Raw genomic sequence first — 19,101 nt, 5'->3', positions numbered from 1 at the left:
TATAACCACATCACATTTTAGAGGTTACACAATTATTTGACAGTCCCCAGGCTTGCCATCTTGTGCTGCTGCCTCTGTATCAGCACCCCAGAAGCAGCACCTCCCTCTGCAGACTGGCTCCTGCCTGCCACCCCATGCTGCTGCCTCTGATACAGAGGTAGTAGTACAGGGTGGCAGCAGCCTCCGTCCGCTGGGGGATTGGACCACCCCAAGGATGGGGGCGAGCTGCTACTGTGGAGCAGCCTCTGTCCATGGTGGGCCCAAGTTTGCCAAAGCAGCCCATCTGCACGGAGCTTAGACCCCAGCACACAGGCTGCTGCTGCAGAGGGGCGTCTGTCTGCGACAAGCCTGGGCCCATAGCAGTCTCACTTGCCCCCATCCCATATTACTTCCTATGAAAGAGGCAGATGATACTGAGGCAGCAGGACAGGAATGAATGTAGTAGTCCACAGGATTAATTGATAAGCCCACACTTATCAGGTAATTGTGGAGTCATCTACAGATTGACAGCCCTAGCTGGTACCTAAATATAATTTTTTTTTTAAATTAAACTGTACATCCCAAGCATGTCTTTACCTTTTGGGTTAAATGAAAATGCTATATGTAGGAAGTTTGTAAAGGGTTTTCTTACAGGTGAGGAAAAATGTGCTGTATTCTTGAAGGTACCTTTAAAATCCCACTCACAGAGTGGTGATGACATCACGGGGCGCCCGATGACGCATGACAGCCATTGACAGCCCTGCAGGCGGGGGCACCGATTGCGCCTTCCACCTGGGGCGCTAGTTGCTGCAGCCGGTCTCAGGCCACTCCTGTCCATTCAGCTTTACACCGTTTCAAACTCTCCCTCATTCAAAATGCTACCAGCCAAAGAGATGGCCATGGAGATGCTTGGTTAGATCCACAAGAAAAACAAATCATGTCCCTTTCCCCTAGATAAAAGTTTTCAGCTACTCCAGTCTTATCAAGAGCAAGTCTATGTTCCTCCACAGCTAAGAGGTTGCTCCTTCCCTTGCATTCTGCAGCCCTAATTGCTGCTTTTCTGCTCCAGATACAGCCCTCTCCTCCTTTTGTTTTAATGTCAGTTTCCTGTTGCCAGGGGCATATTGATAATAATGGGCAGGAAAAGCAAAGACTTATTTTCCTTTAACTTTCCTCCTCCCCAGCCAGGTTGTGTGTGTGCCTCTCCACCTCCTCCCAGGTCACCTCTGCTGCTAGGCAGGAGAGGAAAAAAAGTCTAAAGGAGATCCTTGGGCCTCTGGATTTGGCCTGAGCATGCCAAGAACTCCCTGCCTGCCTCTCAGATAGGATTACTAATTTAGTTGGGATGTATTCCTGGAGGTTTCTTGTAATGAAATATTAATCTGTAATTCCTGGAAACTCCAGGGCAACCCAGCTCAACCTCAGAATACCAAATGCAAGCAAGAGCATGACACAACTCCACCTGAGTACCACAGCACATGATCCATCAGGAAAGTGAAGGAGCTACAGCACTCTCTTTCTGTAGGTGTAAATGACATCATGTCTAGGTGTTGTGTAAACATGTTACCACTAGAGCAGTCTATTGTGTTGCTTCTTTTTTACCATGTAAATAATTATCAGAGCTCAATCCCAAATATGGTTGGAGCGGAAGTAATTCTGAGTTTAAAGTAAATGCTCTCTATCACAAGTGAACCTAAGGCTCCCTTGAAATTGGAAGGACCTGGGAAAAACATTCACTAAGCAGAACTATAATTTTTATTTGCTAAGTGCCAACCCTGAGTTCAAGTGCTTTAGAATACACAAAATGAGAGTTGTGGTGTCCTGACACTAAAGGAGGGACTCCAGCTTTGGCACAGACTTTCCCTAGGTGTCTCTAGAGTAGGGGTGGGCTGGATCCAGTCCCCCAAAGTGCGTTGATCTGGCCCATGGATGCCCTGCTGCGCCTTCCCCGGGAAGGAAGAGTGTGTGATGTCTCCTCCCCCGCCAGGGGCATGCAGTGCCTAGAGTTAGCTATTTTGAACAACTAACGGTTCACTCTAGGAACCACACACCTTACAGGGAGGGGGCAGGAGTGAGAGATTTTGCACACTCCCCCGCCCCCAGGCCTTGATTGGCCTGGGGAGCGTGCAAAGTCTCCTTCCATCCTCAGGGGTGTGCAATGCCTAGAGGGACAGCTGACAGTTCTCTCTAGGTGCTGGGAGGCAGGGGCAAAGCACACCAACACTTCACACAGTGAACACCATTTAAACAAGGGTGACTTCTTAGGGAGCAACGTTTCTTCTCCATGACACTCAGGCAGCATTATAAAACAGAAAATGTTTTAAGTTGCCCGGAACACAGCATTGATAATCCTTGGTTAGCACAGAAAAAAAAAACATTACAACATAAAGTCAACCCTGGTCAGCACACAGCCCAAAGTCCTGTCCCTCACACAGGAACGCCGACAGTCACACCAGACCCTTGGGCAAAGTGGGAGGGCCCTGGCTCTGTGCTCCCAAAATGGGCAGGACAGCAAGTGTATTACATCAGCACCATCATTCCCCCCCCCCCCCCCCCCGCCCGCCCGCCCAACACAGAGCTGCCCCAAGTGTATCATGCAGCATTCTGGTGGCAATTTAAAGTGTCTGGGGCTATAAGCACTGCTGCTGACAGTGTCAGGAGCCCCAGACCCTTTAGAATTGCCAGATCTCAGGGCAACCCTTCACCCTCCGTTGGCAGACTTCCCTTCACACCTTTGTACCAATTCAGATGCATCCCAATGCCTTCTTGCAGCCCACACTAACTTCCAATTCATGCTTATGCCCCAGTCCCAGTCCATGCTTACTCCCCTTGTTCCTTAGCTGGGCAGATATCGCTCAGTCTCCCTGCTGAGAGGTAGGGAAGTCCGTAACTCTCCAAGTCACTGGTTGTTAAATGTCCACATCTGGATAACTGGATATACGATTGTCTTCTCAAGCACTCCACTCAGAGCTGTCCCTAGGATACAGCAGATTGTGGCGACTGCCCGAGGCCCCATGAGCCAGCATGAGCCATCCCAGAAGTGATGAGTATATGAGTGAATCTTGAAGAGATTTAAATGGATGGGAGGATGATCAGTTCTTAACAGCACATACCATTACCATCAAGATAGCCCAGTGCTAGACAAGGTCAGTTCCTGGATGAGGAACAGCTAATTGTAACTGAACAGGAGCAAGACAGAAGTTACGCTGATTGACAGAGGAAAGCACTTTAAGGACTGTGCAACTGTGGTGGAATGTCCTTTGACATATACTCACAATTGGTCAGTTCAATCCATTTAGAAGGTCACTTAGATTCATTGCTGACACTAAGCTGCACAGATTGCAGCAATGTAATACCTAGGCAGGAAATAATCAGCTCTTCATACCTGGTCATGAGGCCACCAGTCCTTAAGAAATTCAAGCTAGTATATAGAGTGTTGCAGTGGTAGCGCCTCACCAACACAAGCTACCATGAGCACATTAGACATGCACAGATTTCTCAAGAGCCAGATCCAGACTGTGGAGGGAATTCCCACAGGAACTAAGTAGGGATGTAAGCAATTAGTCAACTAGTGATGCAACTAGTCACTTCCCCCCTGTTGCTTTCTCTATCAGAGAGATATAGCAAGGGGGCAAGGGAGCAGGAGGGAACCGGCTTGAAAGCCAGCTCTCCCAGCACCATCTCTGTGGGAGGAATAGACTTGAATAGAATGGATACTTACATTAAAAGATTTTTACTTCCATGGATGTAATGTGGATTAACAGGAGAACTGAAACGAAAGCTCATGATTCCATCTACATGTTTTGTTAGTCTTTAAGGTGCTATTAGACTATTTGTTGTTGTTGTTTAAGTTTTTCCTGTTACAGACTAACTCAGCTACCCCTCTGAAGCTTATGTTATTTATGTCACTTTTCACAACTTTTAAATTAAGAGATTGATTGCACTTCCTGATGTAACTATAGTTCCTAGCAATAGCTATTTTGAATACTTATCCAACTGTGGAATTTTTTGTAGAAGTGCCAAGCTATAACGCCACAGCAATGTTCAAAGTTGGAGGATAAATGATCACATGGACAATGAAGTATCACTGTAGAATAACACATTGAATTCTAAGTCTCAGTCCTTATTGTCAAGAGGGGAAACTTGGTCCTACTGAAGTCAATGGCAAAATTCACCTTGACTTAATGATGCCAACATTTCACTCAAAGTGCTCAATGATCTGGGCCTGGAACATGTGAAAGGTAAATAAAATTAAATGTGCAAGATGAGGATCATTGTTGATAACTCTGTTCCTATGGTACAATTAAACTGTCTAAATGAGCAAACAATACCTTGAGAGCAAAGCTAATTTCTACAGCACTTTCCCAGGGTCTCGTCCAAGATTGTATAACAAATAATTCATAGACTAACAATCATCACAAACTTTGCAACTTTCCCTTTCCAAGTTCAGGGTGCACTTCTTAAGCTGGACTTTGATAATAAAAAACAGCACAGTAAACAAATTAAAAATAATATTTAAAACACAATTTCCTTCTTAGGAGAAAAAAGGAAAAGAAAGACCTATACATGACAGCCAATCACTTCCTTTAATGCATTACTAGAAGGCACTCAGACTTTACAGTATTGGAATTTGAAAGAACAAACTAACTTAAAATTAATTAATTCTAGTGGTCTGCAACTACTTTAAGGAGAGAATTCAGCACTGATTGCTCCAAAGAAAATAAACAGTTTCCTCTAAAATACACTAGAATATAAAAGCCAAGACAGACAAAAGGAATGCATGGAAAATCTTGCTCATTCCTTGCAAATTAAATTATGTAAAAGATTATTTCACCTCCACTTTAACACGTGAGTTTCAACTGTAAAATATGGATGAAAAGTACAAAAGGTCATGCCAGTATAAATGTTGAAGTGAACGTGAAATGTGAACCACGGAAGTGAAAATGTCTTGTATGGGGAGGGCCTCAGGGGTTTTATTGTTTGGGAAATCAGGTTAATAAATCCAGTTAAATAATGCAATTGTAGCTCCAAGTTTAAACCTTATTCTTAGAATAAAGGTTTCCAAGGCTTATGTTTATATTTTTATGAGTAAACATATACTAACAGTCAGACTGGCCATGACTAGTCAATCATATTATTTTGAGACTTAGATTCATTTTCAAACAACTATTTTTACATTGAGACATGGAGTAGAAGGCTCTGGTAGCACGAATGCAAACAGCTTTTTTGTTGTAGCAGCATCAACCTCAGTTGCCAACTCAGGGGGGTTATTTTCAAGATGACTGACAGCCAGCAAGTATTAAAACTTGACCTTCCTATTGACTGGTGACACACTGTCAGCAGACTGGATATCATGCAGGAAATGTTTTAAAAACTGGTGTATGTGGATGTTTAAGGCCTCATTTAAAATTTTGATGCAAGATAGAATTTTGATAGAAATTCAGGTTTTTTGAATTTTAAAAACTATGGTCTCTAAGTATACTAAGTGCTCTTTGCTCCTTTATGAGAACTGGGTAAAGATGAGGCATCAATGGTCAGAAATAGTCATGTAAAAGTTATTAATATTTGATTCAAATAATTTAGGTAAGTGTAAATATATTTTAAAAATTAATAAATGTGTGCCTTATTGATAGCATAAAGAGACAGACTGTACAACTCTTAAATTTGTGAGCACTTATTCACACAAATATCCCCATCATATGAAATTCTGTCCCCAGAGAAATCAGTATTTTCAGTCACTGACTACAAAGAGACTACTTGGAGTAAGTGCCCACAACTGTAAGAATTGCAAAATCCAGTGCTAAGTGTTTATTGTATTCCATAAATACCCATACTCCTTCTCCTTGCTTCAGCAGTGGCACAATATCATCTATGGCTGCATACAATTCGTAATTTTTCAGTTTATATTTTATCATCCCAGTTTCCCATCACCCACTTATTATATATTCAAACAAGCAACTGCTTATTTTCTACCATGTTGCCCCTCACATCTCTCTCTTTCCTTCTTAAAACTCTCTTCTATTGAAACTATTACAAAAAACTTGACTACAATTCGGCTGCTAATGTGCTTGTCATGCTGACCAATACTGTATCAGTGTTGCTTACATGTACTCCCCCATCTGTCTTGTATTTAGATTGTATTCTATGTTTTATACAGTGCATAGCATAAGAAGGTCCTCCTGATCCATGACTTAGTGCATAGGAGCCTCAAATACAAATCATAATTTGCTCTAACCAGAAGCCACTTTGATAAAACAATAAAAATACCAGAGGAGATTTTCACATCACCAATTCTGCAGTCCTTTTAGATTATTTTTTAATTATGGGTTGTTTTGAACAAAGTTAAACAGCAGTTTACACCAAGCTGTGAGAATTAACTGGTTTGATAGAGAGGCACCTTTAGCATCACTGCTATGATTGAGGGTCTTGTCAATATTATATTTTAAACTCTGTGTTTATAGTTCTGCCACTCTCACATTTTACTCAACCCAGCATCCAGAAAATACACATAAGCCGCACAATGAACAATTACATGTTTGAAAAAGGAGCGAATCAGTACTCATATTTTTAGTGCAGGACAATGTAGCACTTTAAAGACTAACAAGATGGTTTATTAGATGATGCGCTTTCGTGGGCCAGACCCACTTCCTCAGATCAAGTAGTGGAAGAAAATAGTCACAACCATATATACCAAAGGATACAATTAAAAAAAAATGAACACATATGAATATGCATCCCCCTCCTGTTCTGAAATGCGATTTGTCCTTTTCATATGTGTTCATTTTTTTTAATTGTATCCTTTGGTATATATGGTTGTGACTATTTTCTTCCACTATTTGATCTGAGGAAGTGGGTCTGGCCCACGAAAGCTCATCATCTAATAAACCATCTTGTTAGTCTTTAAAGTGCTACATTGTCCTGCATTTTGCTTCAGCTACCCCAGACTAACACGGCTACATTTCTATCCATATTTTTAGTCTATTGTTAGAACTATCTTACTGAAAAATGATACTACAGCAGGACTGAAGGGATTAAACCAGCTTTCAGTTGCTACAATAAACACACTTATCAATATTAAATTATTATTCTCTGTTATCCTACCAACACAAGGTCTTTCAGCAATTTACCACAAGACTGTTCTTTCACATTGTACCAGGGGGGTAGTTTATTCAGTTATTTATAGTAACAAATGACTTGTGTGCCTGTCCACCAACTAAATAGCAAGCTAGTGTGGTTAGTTTCATTAAACTAACATTTAGGTTAGTGTTACTGAAACTTCAGAATAGGTGTGATCCTATAAGGGCAAATAAGCAGGTAACTGTATTAGTAGCTTGGGACATACCTAAAAAGAGCAGGCACAATTGACAAGTCTAGAGATTCAAGTGTATTCTTGCATTTCACAAATAGTATTACATGTTTAAGCGTGGATGACAAGTTTTTTGTTTGAGGAATAAAGATGCCTATGAAGTAAATAACAGATGTATTTTATGAAATAAAACATTTGTGGTGTTTTTGTCACTTTCCATCACAGTGACAATGCACAAAATCACTTTTGTGGTTGGAGAAAATCCTGATAATCCTTGTTTCCCTATTCTGAAGAGGGCATGACCTGGTCCACAAATAAAAACATGTTTTATCATCCTGCACTCTACCATATTCAAATGCATGGTACATATCAGAATTTCACAATACTGTATACATATACAAATTTTTTGTTTAACAAAACAATGCATGTAATTAAAAAGCTTTGGGGTCAAGAACATATTAAATGTTTACATGTTCAACCCTTCACAGTCTTGGGCCAGCCTACCTTCTTTCTCTGCTTTCCTACTACTCCACTTATCGCCAATCTACTAATTTTTCACTCAATTACACTTATATTTCTGAAGGGATGGCAGACAACATGCACAGTGAAACACATAGAATACACAATTAAAAATAATTTCCTATGGAGTGCCTCCTTATTTGCATGTATTGCATCATGTTTCTGAACAGAAACAAGAGGACATGCCTTTGAGTGACAAAAGGCACTCCTTCCCCAAAGGCTTTGGGTATTTGAGCTCTAGTAAGTATAACTTGAAAGGTAATTAAACATATTGCACAAAATTCACACATTACTCATTAGATAAACCAAACCTTAGAGCCAATAAAAACTATTTACATTTTCTTAGTAAAATATTTATTTTAATGTATCCCTTTAAACCAATTATATGTAATAATTTACATATTAAAATATTTTGATGTGTTAACAGAAATGGTGGCAATACCTTGTTTTTAGTGCCCAATATAAATCTCATACATACAGATGAATCCTCCATTAAAAGCCACTGTTCTGCCTTTCCCCCTAACCATCTGAACAGAAGTAATTTGCACAAACTGGTGAAGTCAAGATTTTTTTGTTGTTGTAATAGCTGTAATAAATCATCTTTCCTACCTTTCTCCCTGCTTCCTTCCACCTGCTCTCCATTTATAAGAACAGAAAAATACTCATAATAAAAAAAAAAAATCAACTTTCACATGCTCACTTTCCCACTACAGTAAAGAGTAAACACAATAGTTTATACCGTGTATTTTAATGCCTTAGTTTCAGATATTGTGTGCTTTGTGATAGACACAGTAATTATTATTCACTCCATGCAAGACAACACATCTTTAACAATTTACTTTTAATCATCTCTATAGTTTGAGTTATTCTTTTATAAGTAATTTCAAATGAGACAGAATTTCAATACCTGATGACCAAACTAGAACAGAAGACTGCACAGGATCAAGATCCTCAGACATCTGAGAAATCATTTTCTGTAAGGTATACCCTTGTCTGGGCATAGCAATATCATTCTTCTTCAAAAAAGTTACTGGACAAAGATCATTCCCACCATCACCTACATATATAATTTTTGTATATTTTACTCCTTCCTGTAATTTTTTATCCACAAATTCTTCCAACACTTTTCTTTTGCAGAGATTTTTAGGGCACTTTGCACAATGATGAGTGTGAAAATTCTGCAAAGTAAGATAGCCAGCACCACTGAAAGCTGCAGGATTTGTAAACACTTCATCAAGCACTGCATGAAAGTTAGCAGCTTTTAAAATCCAGTCAATAAATACTGTATTAGAATCGGAAATTATTATACAATCAAAGAAATCTTTGTTCTTGCCAATAAAGCCTAAAAGATCTCTCATTCCTGTAGTGAAAGGAATTGTTGTCATAGTTCTTTTCATTTCATCTTCTCTTACGCCACTGTCTCCCAAATATTTAAAGACTCTGCCCATGTATTCTGTCCAATGTCCTTTTTTATACGAATTTCTTAGTTTGTTAGGCAGTTTTTCCTCAGGAGCACATTTCACAATCCAGGTGTCACTATTTTCATCTATGACCGTATAGTCAAAGTCAAAAACCAGCAGTAACTTCATAGTTGTTAGATAAGAATATATGCTGGAAAAAAAACATTTTGTTTATATAATCAGAAGCTTCTACTAAATATTAAATTCCTATCACGACCTCCTGCTTTGAAAAGGGCAAGTCTACCACAAAAAAGAGTCAAGACAAATGTATAAACATGGCTGTTTCTGGGCACTACAGCTATGGGAAAGGCTGTGCTCAAGTGAGCAGATGATCTGTAAAGGTCAAAAGTCTAATTCACTATCCAGCTACATTCTTAATTAGATAGTATAAAGGAGTATTGGAAACAACATGTTTATTACTCAGTCTTCACTAACACAAGTTCAATTTAAACAATCTGGCTGCACTACAGTTCTAATTCTAATTTTTTTTTTTATCCACATGGTCAATCAAAGCAACCCTCAAGACTGAAATTCTTCAGCTTTCTGACAGGAGATGGAAGCATTTTATGAAAACCTTGAAAGAGCCATTTGTAGCTGCTGCTGTTGCTAGTTTAACTAATTTTCTTCTTCCACTTAAAAAACCCTACTAACAACATTCAAGCAGGCACCTTGATTCAAAAAATCAAGAACACAAATAACCTTTGTGGTGAATATTAGTGTTGACTTGCTATAGGAAGATTTGTAGGTAGCTTAATTTACTGTGGTTCTACAGCATTAGCATTTATAGACAAGTCCTGGGGTAACCAAACAGCCTAGAGAAGGAAACAGCTCACCCTTTCTTTAGTGTAGTTCTAGGCACATATTTTGTTTACCTTGGGAATAACTTTGCTCATCACTTTTTCCCATTCAGAAAGAAGCCAGGCAAGTCCAGGGTGGTTGGGTTTCAACATTTGAACTTGAGTTCAAAGTCTCTCGCTCAAGCTTCATGGGGTGGCGGAGTTCATCTGTACAGGATAAACTTAAAAAAACAAATGATCTGGTAGCACTTCATAGAATAACAAACACATAGATGGTATCATGAGCTTTCCTGGGCACAGCCCACTTTTTCAGCTGACCGAAATTTTTGAGTTTAGGATGTGCAGACTCAAAATAAATAGGGTCTCTCTCCTGTCAGCCCCAACAGCTCGATAAAGCGCATTTACAACACAGATGTCGAGCAGCGCATCAGACAACATCACTCGGCATCCCCCGCACCCCCAACAGAACAGCGCCCCGCACAGCAGGGACAGGCGCAGCGGGAGCGCCGGGATCCCCGTTCTCAGCTACGCCCAGGGGTCCGGGCAGCCGCAGCTCGCGCTAACGGCAGCAGCCGGCGTCACTCAGCGTCACGCGCAGCAGCGGGCCCCGCGCGGGTCGCTCACCCCCTGCCTCTGGGCGGGCACAGGAACCGCAAGCGGACCCAAGCTCAGTGCGGGCCCGAGAGCACAGGCGGGGCGGAGCCGCTACACCGGCACCGAGCGGAGGCGCCAGACCTGGGCAGGCGCTGCTGCGCCCCGGCAGTCCGGCCAGCCGCTTCCGGCCCCGCCCCCTCCGCTAAGTCACGTGACGCAGCTCTTGGCCTGTCGCGCCGTCTTCCCCCCCCCCCTCGGTTGCCTGGTAACCGCCGTACACAGGCCCCGCTCAAGGCGCCGGCTTGCTGGCTTATGGAGGCGGCCGCCCGGCCCGCGGCGCTGTTCGGGCGGCGCAAAGGCCAGAGACGAGGGCCCGCGCGTGAGTGACACGAGGCGGCCGGGGCGGACACGCGAGTGGCGGGGCCACGCGGACGGACGGTACCGGGACGTGGTGCCCCAGGGGCGCAGCGGCCGCCTCTGGACCTGCGACCTGGTGCGCGCCCAGGCCCCTGCAAATGCGCCACGCAACCCCGGGGCCCCGATTTCTCCCTGGAGCCCAGCTGGCTCCCACGCGCAGCGCCCTGCCGCGAAGGGAGGGGAGACTCCGCCCTGGCGTTACGTGGGGGCGAAGGCCGCGGGTGGCTAGTGCGGAGAGGGGCGGATTGGCGGCGATTGGCACCTACATGTCTGAGGCGGTGGTGTCCGGACACGGGGCTGACATGCCAGGCACAAGGAAGGCGGCGATGATGCACGACACAAGAGATGCATTGGAACAGGAGTGGGGGGGGGGGGCACTTCATGAATTTCAGAAGTGGTCCAGAAGGAGCGGGGCCTTGCACAGAAGGGATGAGACCAGGAGACTTCACTCTTCTCCCTCACCCACAGACCCGGATTGGCCTGGGAGTGGGAGAGTGCATGAAATCTTTGTCACCCCTGCCCTGCCAGGGGCAGGTGGTGCTTAGAGAAAACAGGCACCCGTTTTAAAAACTGCTGGTTCCTTCTGGTGCCACGCACCCCTGGTGGGGGTGGAGAGAAGGGACTTTGCCACTCCCCCATCCCTAGGTCTTAATTGGACTGGGGGTTGGAGAGTGGCAGTGGGCACGATCAGAGGGCTTGGCAGGCTGGATGCAGCCCACAGAGGGTGTCTTGCGCACCCAATATTAGAAGTTCTGGAACTAACACGTTAGAATGATGCTTAGCCTAAAGAGGAATCCGATGTGGAGTGCATAAAAGAGAATGTGCACCTTTCTTTCTTCTCACTGCAAATGAGTCCTTGGGCTCCTATTTTGGCATCCAAGAAAAGTGCAGGAGAAATACAGTGCAACCCCCTTTATCCATTCCTTTCCTGGGTGACCCTTCAAAAATGGCAACAAATATTGTAAACAAAGAACTAGGAAGGCTGGATATCGGGTAATTGAATAGTTATGTAGCTGCATGAATTCTTATCCATTACACAACTCTTCGATAGTCCCCAGGGTGGGACCAGCAGCCAGTGCACTCCGGCCTCACTCCCGGGGTGCCCCTGCCATCCCATGCTTCTGTCTCTGTATCAGAGGTAGCAGCACAGGGTGCCAGGTGGGAGACAGTCCACGAGGGGAGCCAGTTTAAAAACCAATTCTCTGCTTAGACTGGCTACCTGCCACCTTGCACTGCTGTCTCAGAAACAAAGGCAACAGCATGGGGTCGTAGGAGCCCCTGTCCACAGGAGCTCTGAGCATCCTGCAGACAGAGGCTGGAGCAGCCTCTGTCCATGGGGAGCACGGATCCCCCGTGGATAGGGTTGCTGCCAGGGACCAGCCTCTGTCCGCAGCAGGCCCAGGCTTGCCATGGACAGTTGCTGCTCCATGGGAGGCAGAGCAGCCTCTGTCCACGGGGAGTCTCCTCTGGTCCCCTCTACGCTGCTGCCTTAGGGTATGTCTACACTACCCCACTAGTTCGAACTAGCGGGGTAATGTAGGCATACCGCACTTGCAAATTAAGCCCGGGATTTGAATTTCCCGGGCTTCATGTGCATAAGCGGGGAGCCGCCATTTTTAAAACCCCGCTGGTTCGAACCCCGTGCAGCGCAGCTACACAGGGCACGAACTAGGTAGTTCGAACTAGGCTTCCTAGTTCGAACTACCGTTACTCCTCGTGAAATGAGGAGTAACGGTAGTTCGTGCCCCGTGTAGCCGCGCTGCACGGGGTTCGAACCAGCGGGGTTTTAAAAATGGCGGCTCCCCACTTATGCAAATGAAGCCCGGGAAATTCAAATCCCAGGCTTCATTTGCAAGTGCGGTATGCCTACATTACCCTCCTAGTTCAAACTAGGAGGGTAGTGTAGGCATACCCATAGAGAGGCAACAGTGCGGGGGGCAGGGAGGTGGCTTTTCACACTGACATCCTTACAAAGAACAAACACTGTCTTTCTCACAGAGAAAGCACTCAGTGGGGTAGTCACGGTAGTCTGTATCTGCAAAAACAAGGAGTCCATTTTACTAGAGACTGAGGGTGCGTCTACACTACATCCAGAGCTCGAAATAAGCTATGCAATTTGAGCTACACAAATTTCTTAGCTTATTTCAAGTGAATTTTGAAATAGCTTATTTTGAAATTTGGTGCTGACTACGCAGCACTTATTTCAAAATAAATCACTAGTCCAAAACGTCCCTTACTCCTCATGGAATGAGGTTTTCAGGGATGTTGGAACAGTAAGCCCGTTATATTGCGAAATAACAGGCATGCTCAAAAGACGTAGAATAGCTATTTCAGAATACTTCTGGTATCCCGAAATAGTGCTGCAGTGTATATGTAGCCAATTAGATTAGGGCATGAACTTTTGTGGGTAAAACCCACTTCATCAGATGAATTGGAGTGGAGATTTCAGAGAAATACCCTCTTTCTTTTGTTGTTCTTATATATACCCATTCCTCTGTAAATTCCATTGCAATTCATCTGATGAAGTGGATTTTACCCATGAAAGCTTAGGCCCTAATAAATCTGTTAGGGTATGTCTACACTTGCACCCTCTTTCGAGAGAGGGATGCAAATGAAGACATTTGAAATTGCAAATGAAGCCGGGATTTAAATATCCCACGCTTAATTTGCATAATCACATTATGGCCCTATTTCAAAATAGCGCTATTTTGAAATAACCACATCTTAACAGCATCTGTTATTTTGAGAAAAAAACCCTTCTCTTGAAATAGCCCTTATTTCTTATACAATGAGGTTTACCAGTTATTTTGGGAGAAGGGTTTTTCTCTTGAAATAACCACGTCTTAACAGCGTCTGTTATTTTGAAATAGCGCCATAACATGATTATGTAAATGAAGCACAGGATATTTAAATCCCAGGTTCATTTTCAATTTCGAATGTCTTCATTTGCATCCCTCTCTCGAAAGAGGGTGCAAGTGTAGACATACCCATAGTCTCTAAAGTGCCTCAGGACAATTCCTTGTTTTTTCAGAGAAAGCAGTATGCGACATTGTAAGAACCTTTTATCTTAAATCCCCTCACAGCTCTGGCACCTAGCAGATATGCAAAAATGGATTTATAGGGCCTGTTTCTCTTTTCACAGGGGTGCATATATATATTATGTAAGCTTTATACTGCAGAGCCTGCAGCACATGTAACTGCTATGATTTTTAGAGGTTACTCAGTTACATTTTTAACCACATTTTTACATCCCGGCTGTGTCTAGACTGGCCAGTTTTTCTGGAAAATCAGCCACTTTTCCGGAAAAACTTGCCAGCTGTCTACACTGGCCGCTTGAATTTCCACAAAAGCACTGACTTCCTACTGTAAGAAATCAGTGCTTCTTGCGGAAATACTATGCTGCTCCCGTTCGGGCAAAAGTCCCTTTTGCGCAAAAGTTTTGTGCAAAAGGGCCAGTGTAGACAGCTGACATTTGTTTTGCGCAAAAAAGCCCTGATCGCGAAAATGGCGATCGGGGATTTTTTGTGCAAAAGCACGTCTAGATTGGCCACGGACGCTTTTCCGCAAAAAGTGCTTTTGCGGAAAAGCATCCGTGCCAATCTGGACGCTCTTTTCCGAAAATGCTTTTAACGGAAACTTTTCCATTAAAAGCATTTCCGGAAAATCATGCCAGTCTAGACATAGCCCCCTAGTGCAGAGCCCCTTATGTAGATGTGGAAGACCTGGTATTGTGCACCAGAAAAAGGGCAGTTAGCAGAGAAGCAATTCTATCTAAGAGTAGGTTTTAATTTTAAACATAATTATCAGAACAAGTAAAAGTTGTCCTCTTCTTTTAGATTTGTTGAACTTTTACAAACCAGATGGGCAAAATTTTATAAGAGAACTTAACTTTACTCAAAAGCCTGTTTTTTTAAAAGCAGTAATGACCAACACAAAGAACATTTTTGGAAGATTACTAACTGAAAGAGGAGTAGATGGCGTGAAATGTACAGGAAAGCAAGACACATTGATCTGTCAAGTAACATGAGGCTCTGGATCTGAGGGTTCGTCCTGATTGCACCTGCTTCTGGCTACTCAAATTACATTACATTGTAGAGGCAAACTAATCCGATGCTTTCCTGTCAGTGTTGTGTAGGAGTCCAAATCTTGGTGTAGGTTTGAACCCAGAATTTTCTGGCCAGCAGTGCTACAAACTGAATGAATTCATTCTTTTGTTCTTTCTTTCACATAGCAGCAAATGGTTTGGAAGAATATGATGCTCCAGATAGTATTTTTCTTCCAAATGGAGTAGATCTTCGCGAAGTTACTATTTTGCCAAGGGCAGAATGGGTGAGGATTCAAGACAGTGTTGACAGTGCAGCTAGAGAAGCAGCACGGATTCATGCAGAGAGGAAAGAACGGACAGATATGCACTTACGTTCCAAAGCAGTTGTGAAAAACTGGCCCAACACCATTGCAGTAAGTGAAATTTATATTTGGAAATTGGAGGATTACTTTTCATAAAACACTATTAGAGTGAACTCTTCTTCTCCATTCCGCATATATAGACACGTACACACACAAACACACTTCCTAATATGAGTTTCACTCTAACCAGAGTCTACATTTTGGTGACCCTGCTTACTAATTCTGTCTCCTGTTTAGGAGCATCATAACTTCTTCCCTCTTCACTCCACTACTCCAGAGAAGTATCAGGGAACTTCAACTAAAAAGAGAGAGCAGCAGCACACTAGACCTACCTTTTTCATGTCATGGATAAGATTAAAACAGGATCTTAGAGAGAAGGAGAAAGAAAGAGGTGTGAAGGGAAAGTCTCCATCTTTCCTGGGGACCGCCAATGGAGACACTCGCCCACCAGACTTCCAGTCTTTTCCTTCTCTCTACAGGATTCTCGTTCAAAATATTTCAGTGAGCAAGTCTGGAACTTCCTCACTTCTAAATTACACATCTTATTTCAGTTCAGGTAATTACATTTTGCCTACCTAAAGCGAGCCTGTAATTTCAATTGGCTATATTATTATTTACTATCATCTGTATTACAGTGGTATCTAAAACGTGCAAGATCTGAGAAACAACCATAGCTTCCATAGCATATAATCTAATAAAACAAACGAGATAAGGTTGTGGGAGAGGTAAAAGACAAACAACAAAGTTTTGTTGTTTTGGACCCCTGCCTCAACTACCATGCTGCTTGATCCTTACTAGTTGGCAGTACTCTTGGCATTGTGGTAGAAGTGAATCTTTGAGGTATTTGAAAGCAGTTCATTTTAGAAAGTGTGCTCCAAGTGCAAGAAGTGGCATGGAAAACACAAAGATTGTTGTGGGTGAAGCAGCCAAATGTTAAAGTTGTCATCATTGATGGAACCGAAATCCATGCTCTTTCTGTTCTTTACCTCCTATCCTAAATTGTCACTGTAGTACAGTGCTGTTAAACAGCTGCTGCTCATTACCTCTGAAATGGGTGCACACCAGTGGTGAATGAAGTGACCCTTACCCTTTATCCAGTGGTGTGAAACTTACTATAACTACTCATAAAGCACTTTGGAAGCCTCATACAAAGTATGCTTTCTAACTGCACAGCATTTTTATTATACTTTTTTATTTCTAATAGATATTTAAAACACAGAACAGCATCTCAAAAAGTATTTGGTAGTCAAATAAATGAGTAGGTATAATCATCTTCTTGCTGATTTAGTCTTTTGAAGTAGTAGTAGATTTTTGAGCCTGTTCTTTTCAGTATGATCTGTAATGGAAATGAATTTTATTTGCATTTAGGGCCAGGCAAAGAGGAAACTTAAAGCCAGAAAATTGCGAGAAGAAAAGGAAGAGGAAGAAAGAAAACAACTTGATCTGGAGGAAGCACAGTTTCAAGCAGCAAAGCGGAAGGAGGCCATAGAACAGGCCAAAACTTATCAATATTATCAGAATGAGAGAGTGAAAGGGTTACATGTTTGTAGCTGGTTTATTGTCTAATTCAAATTGCATTGTGTTTCTTTGCACATAATTGAATGTGTAACAGAATAAACTTATGAAATGTTCTAATTTTTTTTGTAGAGAGAACTTTTACTTACTGAGGTCCTAAAGGAAAGAGATGCTCAGATTGAATTTAAAAAGACAAAGCCAGATATTTACAAAAAAAAGGAAGAAGAAATGGAACGTGAGCGTGAAAAAGCTATTCTTAAAGAGCAGGAAAAGGCATATGAACGCTATATGAATCGACAGGCACTTTGCAGAGATCATCTGGAACAGTAAGTAAAACAAGGCTGCTTCTGACTAATAAAGAATATTGAGTTAAACTGTGTTTCTTTTTCAACAAATTTATTTTAATCAAATTGTTAAAAGAAATTGAATATTCATCCACTAAACAAATGAATTACAGGACCAGGGATTTTTAATGGAAACAAAATGAGCTGTTGTTTTCTCTAGAGAGAGAATGACATATTAGATCATGATCGCAAACCCATCGATCGCAATCAACTGGTCGATTGTGGGGGCATAATCAGTCGGTCATGAGGTGTTCCAGCCTTCCCCTCTCATTCCTCCCATCCCTAAAAAGGAGTACATACTGGCACTACAACCTCTTGAGAAAATGGAGGTTGTGGTGTGGAGTGGGGGGCAGGAGTCCTGCAGCTGCACGCCAGATCCAGTGTCTCAGGAAGTATGCACGCTGCTCCTCCTCTCCCCAAAACAGCTGGCACACTTCCTGAGAAGTCGGATCTAGCGCTCAGCCGGGGACATCCTTCCCCATGCTGTCTGCCTTCCTGCATGGGGTGAGGAAGGGAGGAGAAGTCCCAGGGCTGTGTGCGAGATCCAACTTCGCAGGAAGTGCACCGGCTGTTTTGGAGAGCGGAGGGCGGATCTGGTGCGCAGCTGCAGGACTTCCCCCCTCTCCCCAGCTCAGGAAGGAAGGAAAAAAGGCAGATCGGGGAAGGAAGTCCCTGGCTGCACACCAGATCTGACTTGTTAGGAAGTGCACTGGCTGTTTTGGGGAGGGAGGAGCAGCACGCGTACTTCCTGAGACGCTGGATCTGGTGTGCAGCTGCAGGACCCCCATGTACCAGCCGAGCTGTCCCTGACCCCGCCTCCTGGTGGGACCCCCTACAGCACCCTGTCTCCTCCCCCTACTGAGACCCCCCCCCCACCCCGAGGACCCTGCCCAGACCACCCCTAGCACTCTGGTTCATGGCCAGACTCCCACTAGCACCCTGCTTCTGCCTCCTGGCCAGATACCATACAGCACTCTGCCCAGACACCTTCCAGCATCCTGCCCTGCCTCCTGGCCAGACACCATAAAGCACCCTGCTCCTGCCCCCTGGCCAGGCCCCCATCCAGCACCCTGCCCCTGCCTCGTGGCCAGACAACCTCCAGCACCTTGTTCCGGCCCCCTCCCTCCTGGCCAGACCCTCAGCTTGCTCATGTACCCTATTTTCCACCCAGATTCTGGACCCCCATCCCTATCCTACACACTGACCCCCTCATTTTTGGCCACACCTCAGAATGTAAAGGGGCGCTCAAATTCCACTAACCCTGGAATTCAGAAGAGTTAATCTGGCCTGATGCCTTGAACTTCAATCCTACCTACCCCCCCATGGGGCTGGAGTGCTAGGGGAGTGAGGTGTCTCAGTTGGGGCCACAACAGTGAGGCTTGGAGGTGTTTGGAGGGGTTGGGTTTTTTTGGTATCTCACTTGTGTGGTCCCTGACTGATTTTCTGTGGGTCAGTGAAATAAATAAAGACAATGCTGAAACTTTTTGTGTTTGACATATTTTATTTAGAAATGAAGCCTGGCCAAGAAATCTCCAATTGGAGCCAAGTCCCCATCTGGCCGCAGCATCATAACACTCCTGCACCCCCCACAGATCACAACCTTGAGCCTATCATACACTGGAACCCACTGTCCTGAGCCTCCCACATCCCCAGTCTTCTGCCATAACAGTCCTGCACCATCCACACGCTGTAAAGCTGTGTCCTGAGCCCATCATACGCCCAACCTCCCTGCCCGTAGCCCCTCACATACCCCAATCCAAACT

The 19,101-nt window shown here is 43.7% G+C and overlaps 2 protein-coding genes across 8 annotated transcripts in view; one reads left to right on the top strand and one right to left on the bottom strand.

The window, feature by feature from the left end:
• Positions 1-6,798: 6,798 nt before the first annotated feature.
• PHOSPHO2 (phosphatase, orphan 2) lies at positions 6,799-11,228 on the bottom strand. Of its 4 annotated transcripts, none has more exons than XM_075933587.1 (3): positions 11,098-11,228; positions 10,137-10,282; positions 6,799-9,415 (listed from the first exon to the last, which is right to left on the bottom strand). In XM_075933587.1, exon 3 carries the CDS (start codon positions 9,391-9,393, stop codon positions 8,668-8,670), a length of 726 nt encoding a protein of 241 aa, XP_075789702.1. In that variant the 5' UTR covers positions 9,394-9,415; positions 10,137-10,282; positions 11,098-11,228; the 3' UTR covers positions 6,799-8,667. The 4 variants fall into 4 exon arrangements, with proteins under 4 accessions (XP_075789702.1, XP_075789701.1, XP_075789700.1 ...); XM_075933586.1 differs by lacking the exon at positions 11,098-11,228 and adding an exon at positions 10,797-10,908; XM_075933585.1 differs by lacking the exon at positions 11,098-11,228 and adding an exon at positions 10,686-10,844.
• The window catches only part of CFAP210 (cilia and flagella associated protein 210), a 25,317-nt gene continuing 17,122 nt past the window's right edge, over positions 10,907-19,101 (top strand). For 2 of the 4 annotated variants that reach the window (XR_012905203.1, XM_075933581.1), the window contains exons 1-4: positions 10,907-11,034; positions 15,304-15,530; positions 16,848-17,021; positions 17,127-17,320. Coding sequence is in view for 3 of the 4 variants with exons in the window: in XM_075933581.1 (XP_075789696.1) it covers positions 10,968-11,034; positions 15,304-15,530; positions 16,848-17,021; positions 17,127-17,320 (662 nt within the window). In the remaining variant the exon portion in view is untranslated. Of the gene's footprint in view, positions 11,149-15,303; positions 15,531-16,847; positions 17,022-17,126; positions 17,321-19,101 lie in introns of all 4 variants that reach the window. The other 2 variants (XM_075933582.1, XM_075933583.1) reach the window with 2 other exon arrangements.

The sequence above is a fragment of the Pelodiscus sinensis genome, chromosome 7 (assembly GCF_049634645.1).
Source record: "Pelodiscus sinensis isolate JC-2024 chromosome 7, ASM4963464v1, whole genome shotgun sequence".
In the NCBI taxonomy this organism is placed as follows: Eukaryota; Metazoa; Chordata; order Testudines; family Trionychidae; genus Pelodiscus; species Pelodiscus sinensis.
Note: the sequence above shows the minus strand (reverse complement) of the source record. Positions and strands in the feature narration are given on the sequence as shown.

What these genes read in the sequence shown, in the direction of transcription:
- PHOSPHO2 (XM_075933587.1), bottom strand. Translation starts at nt 9,393, where the DNA reads ATGAAGTTACTGCTGGTTTTTGACTTTGACTATACGGTCATAGATGAA.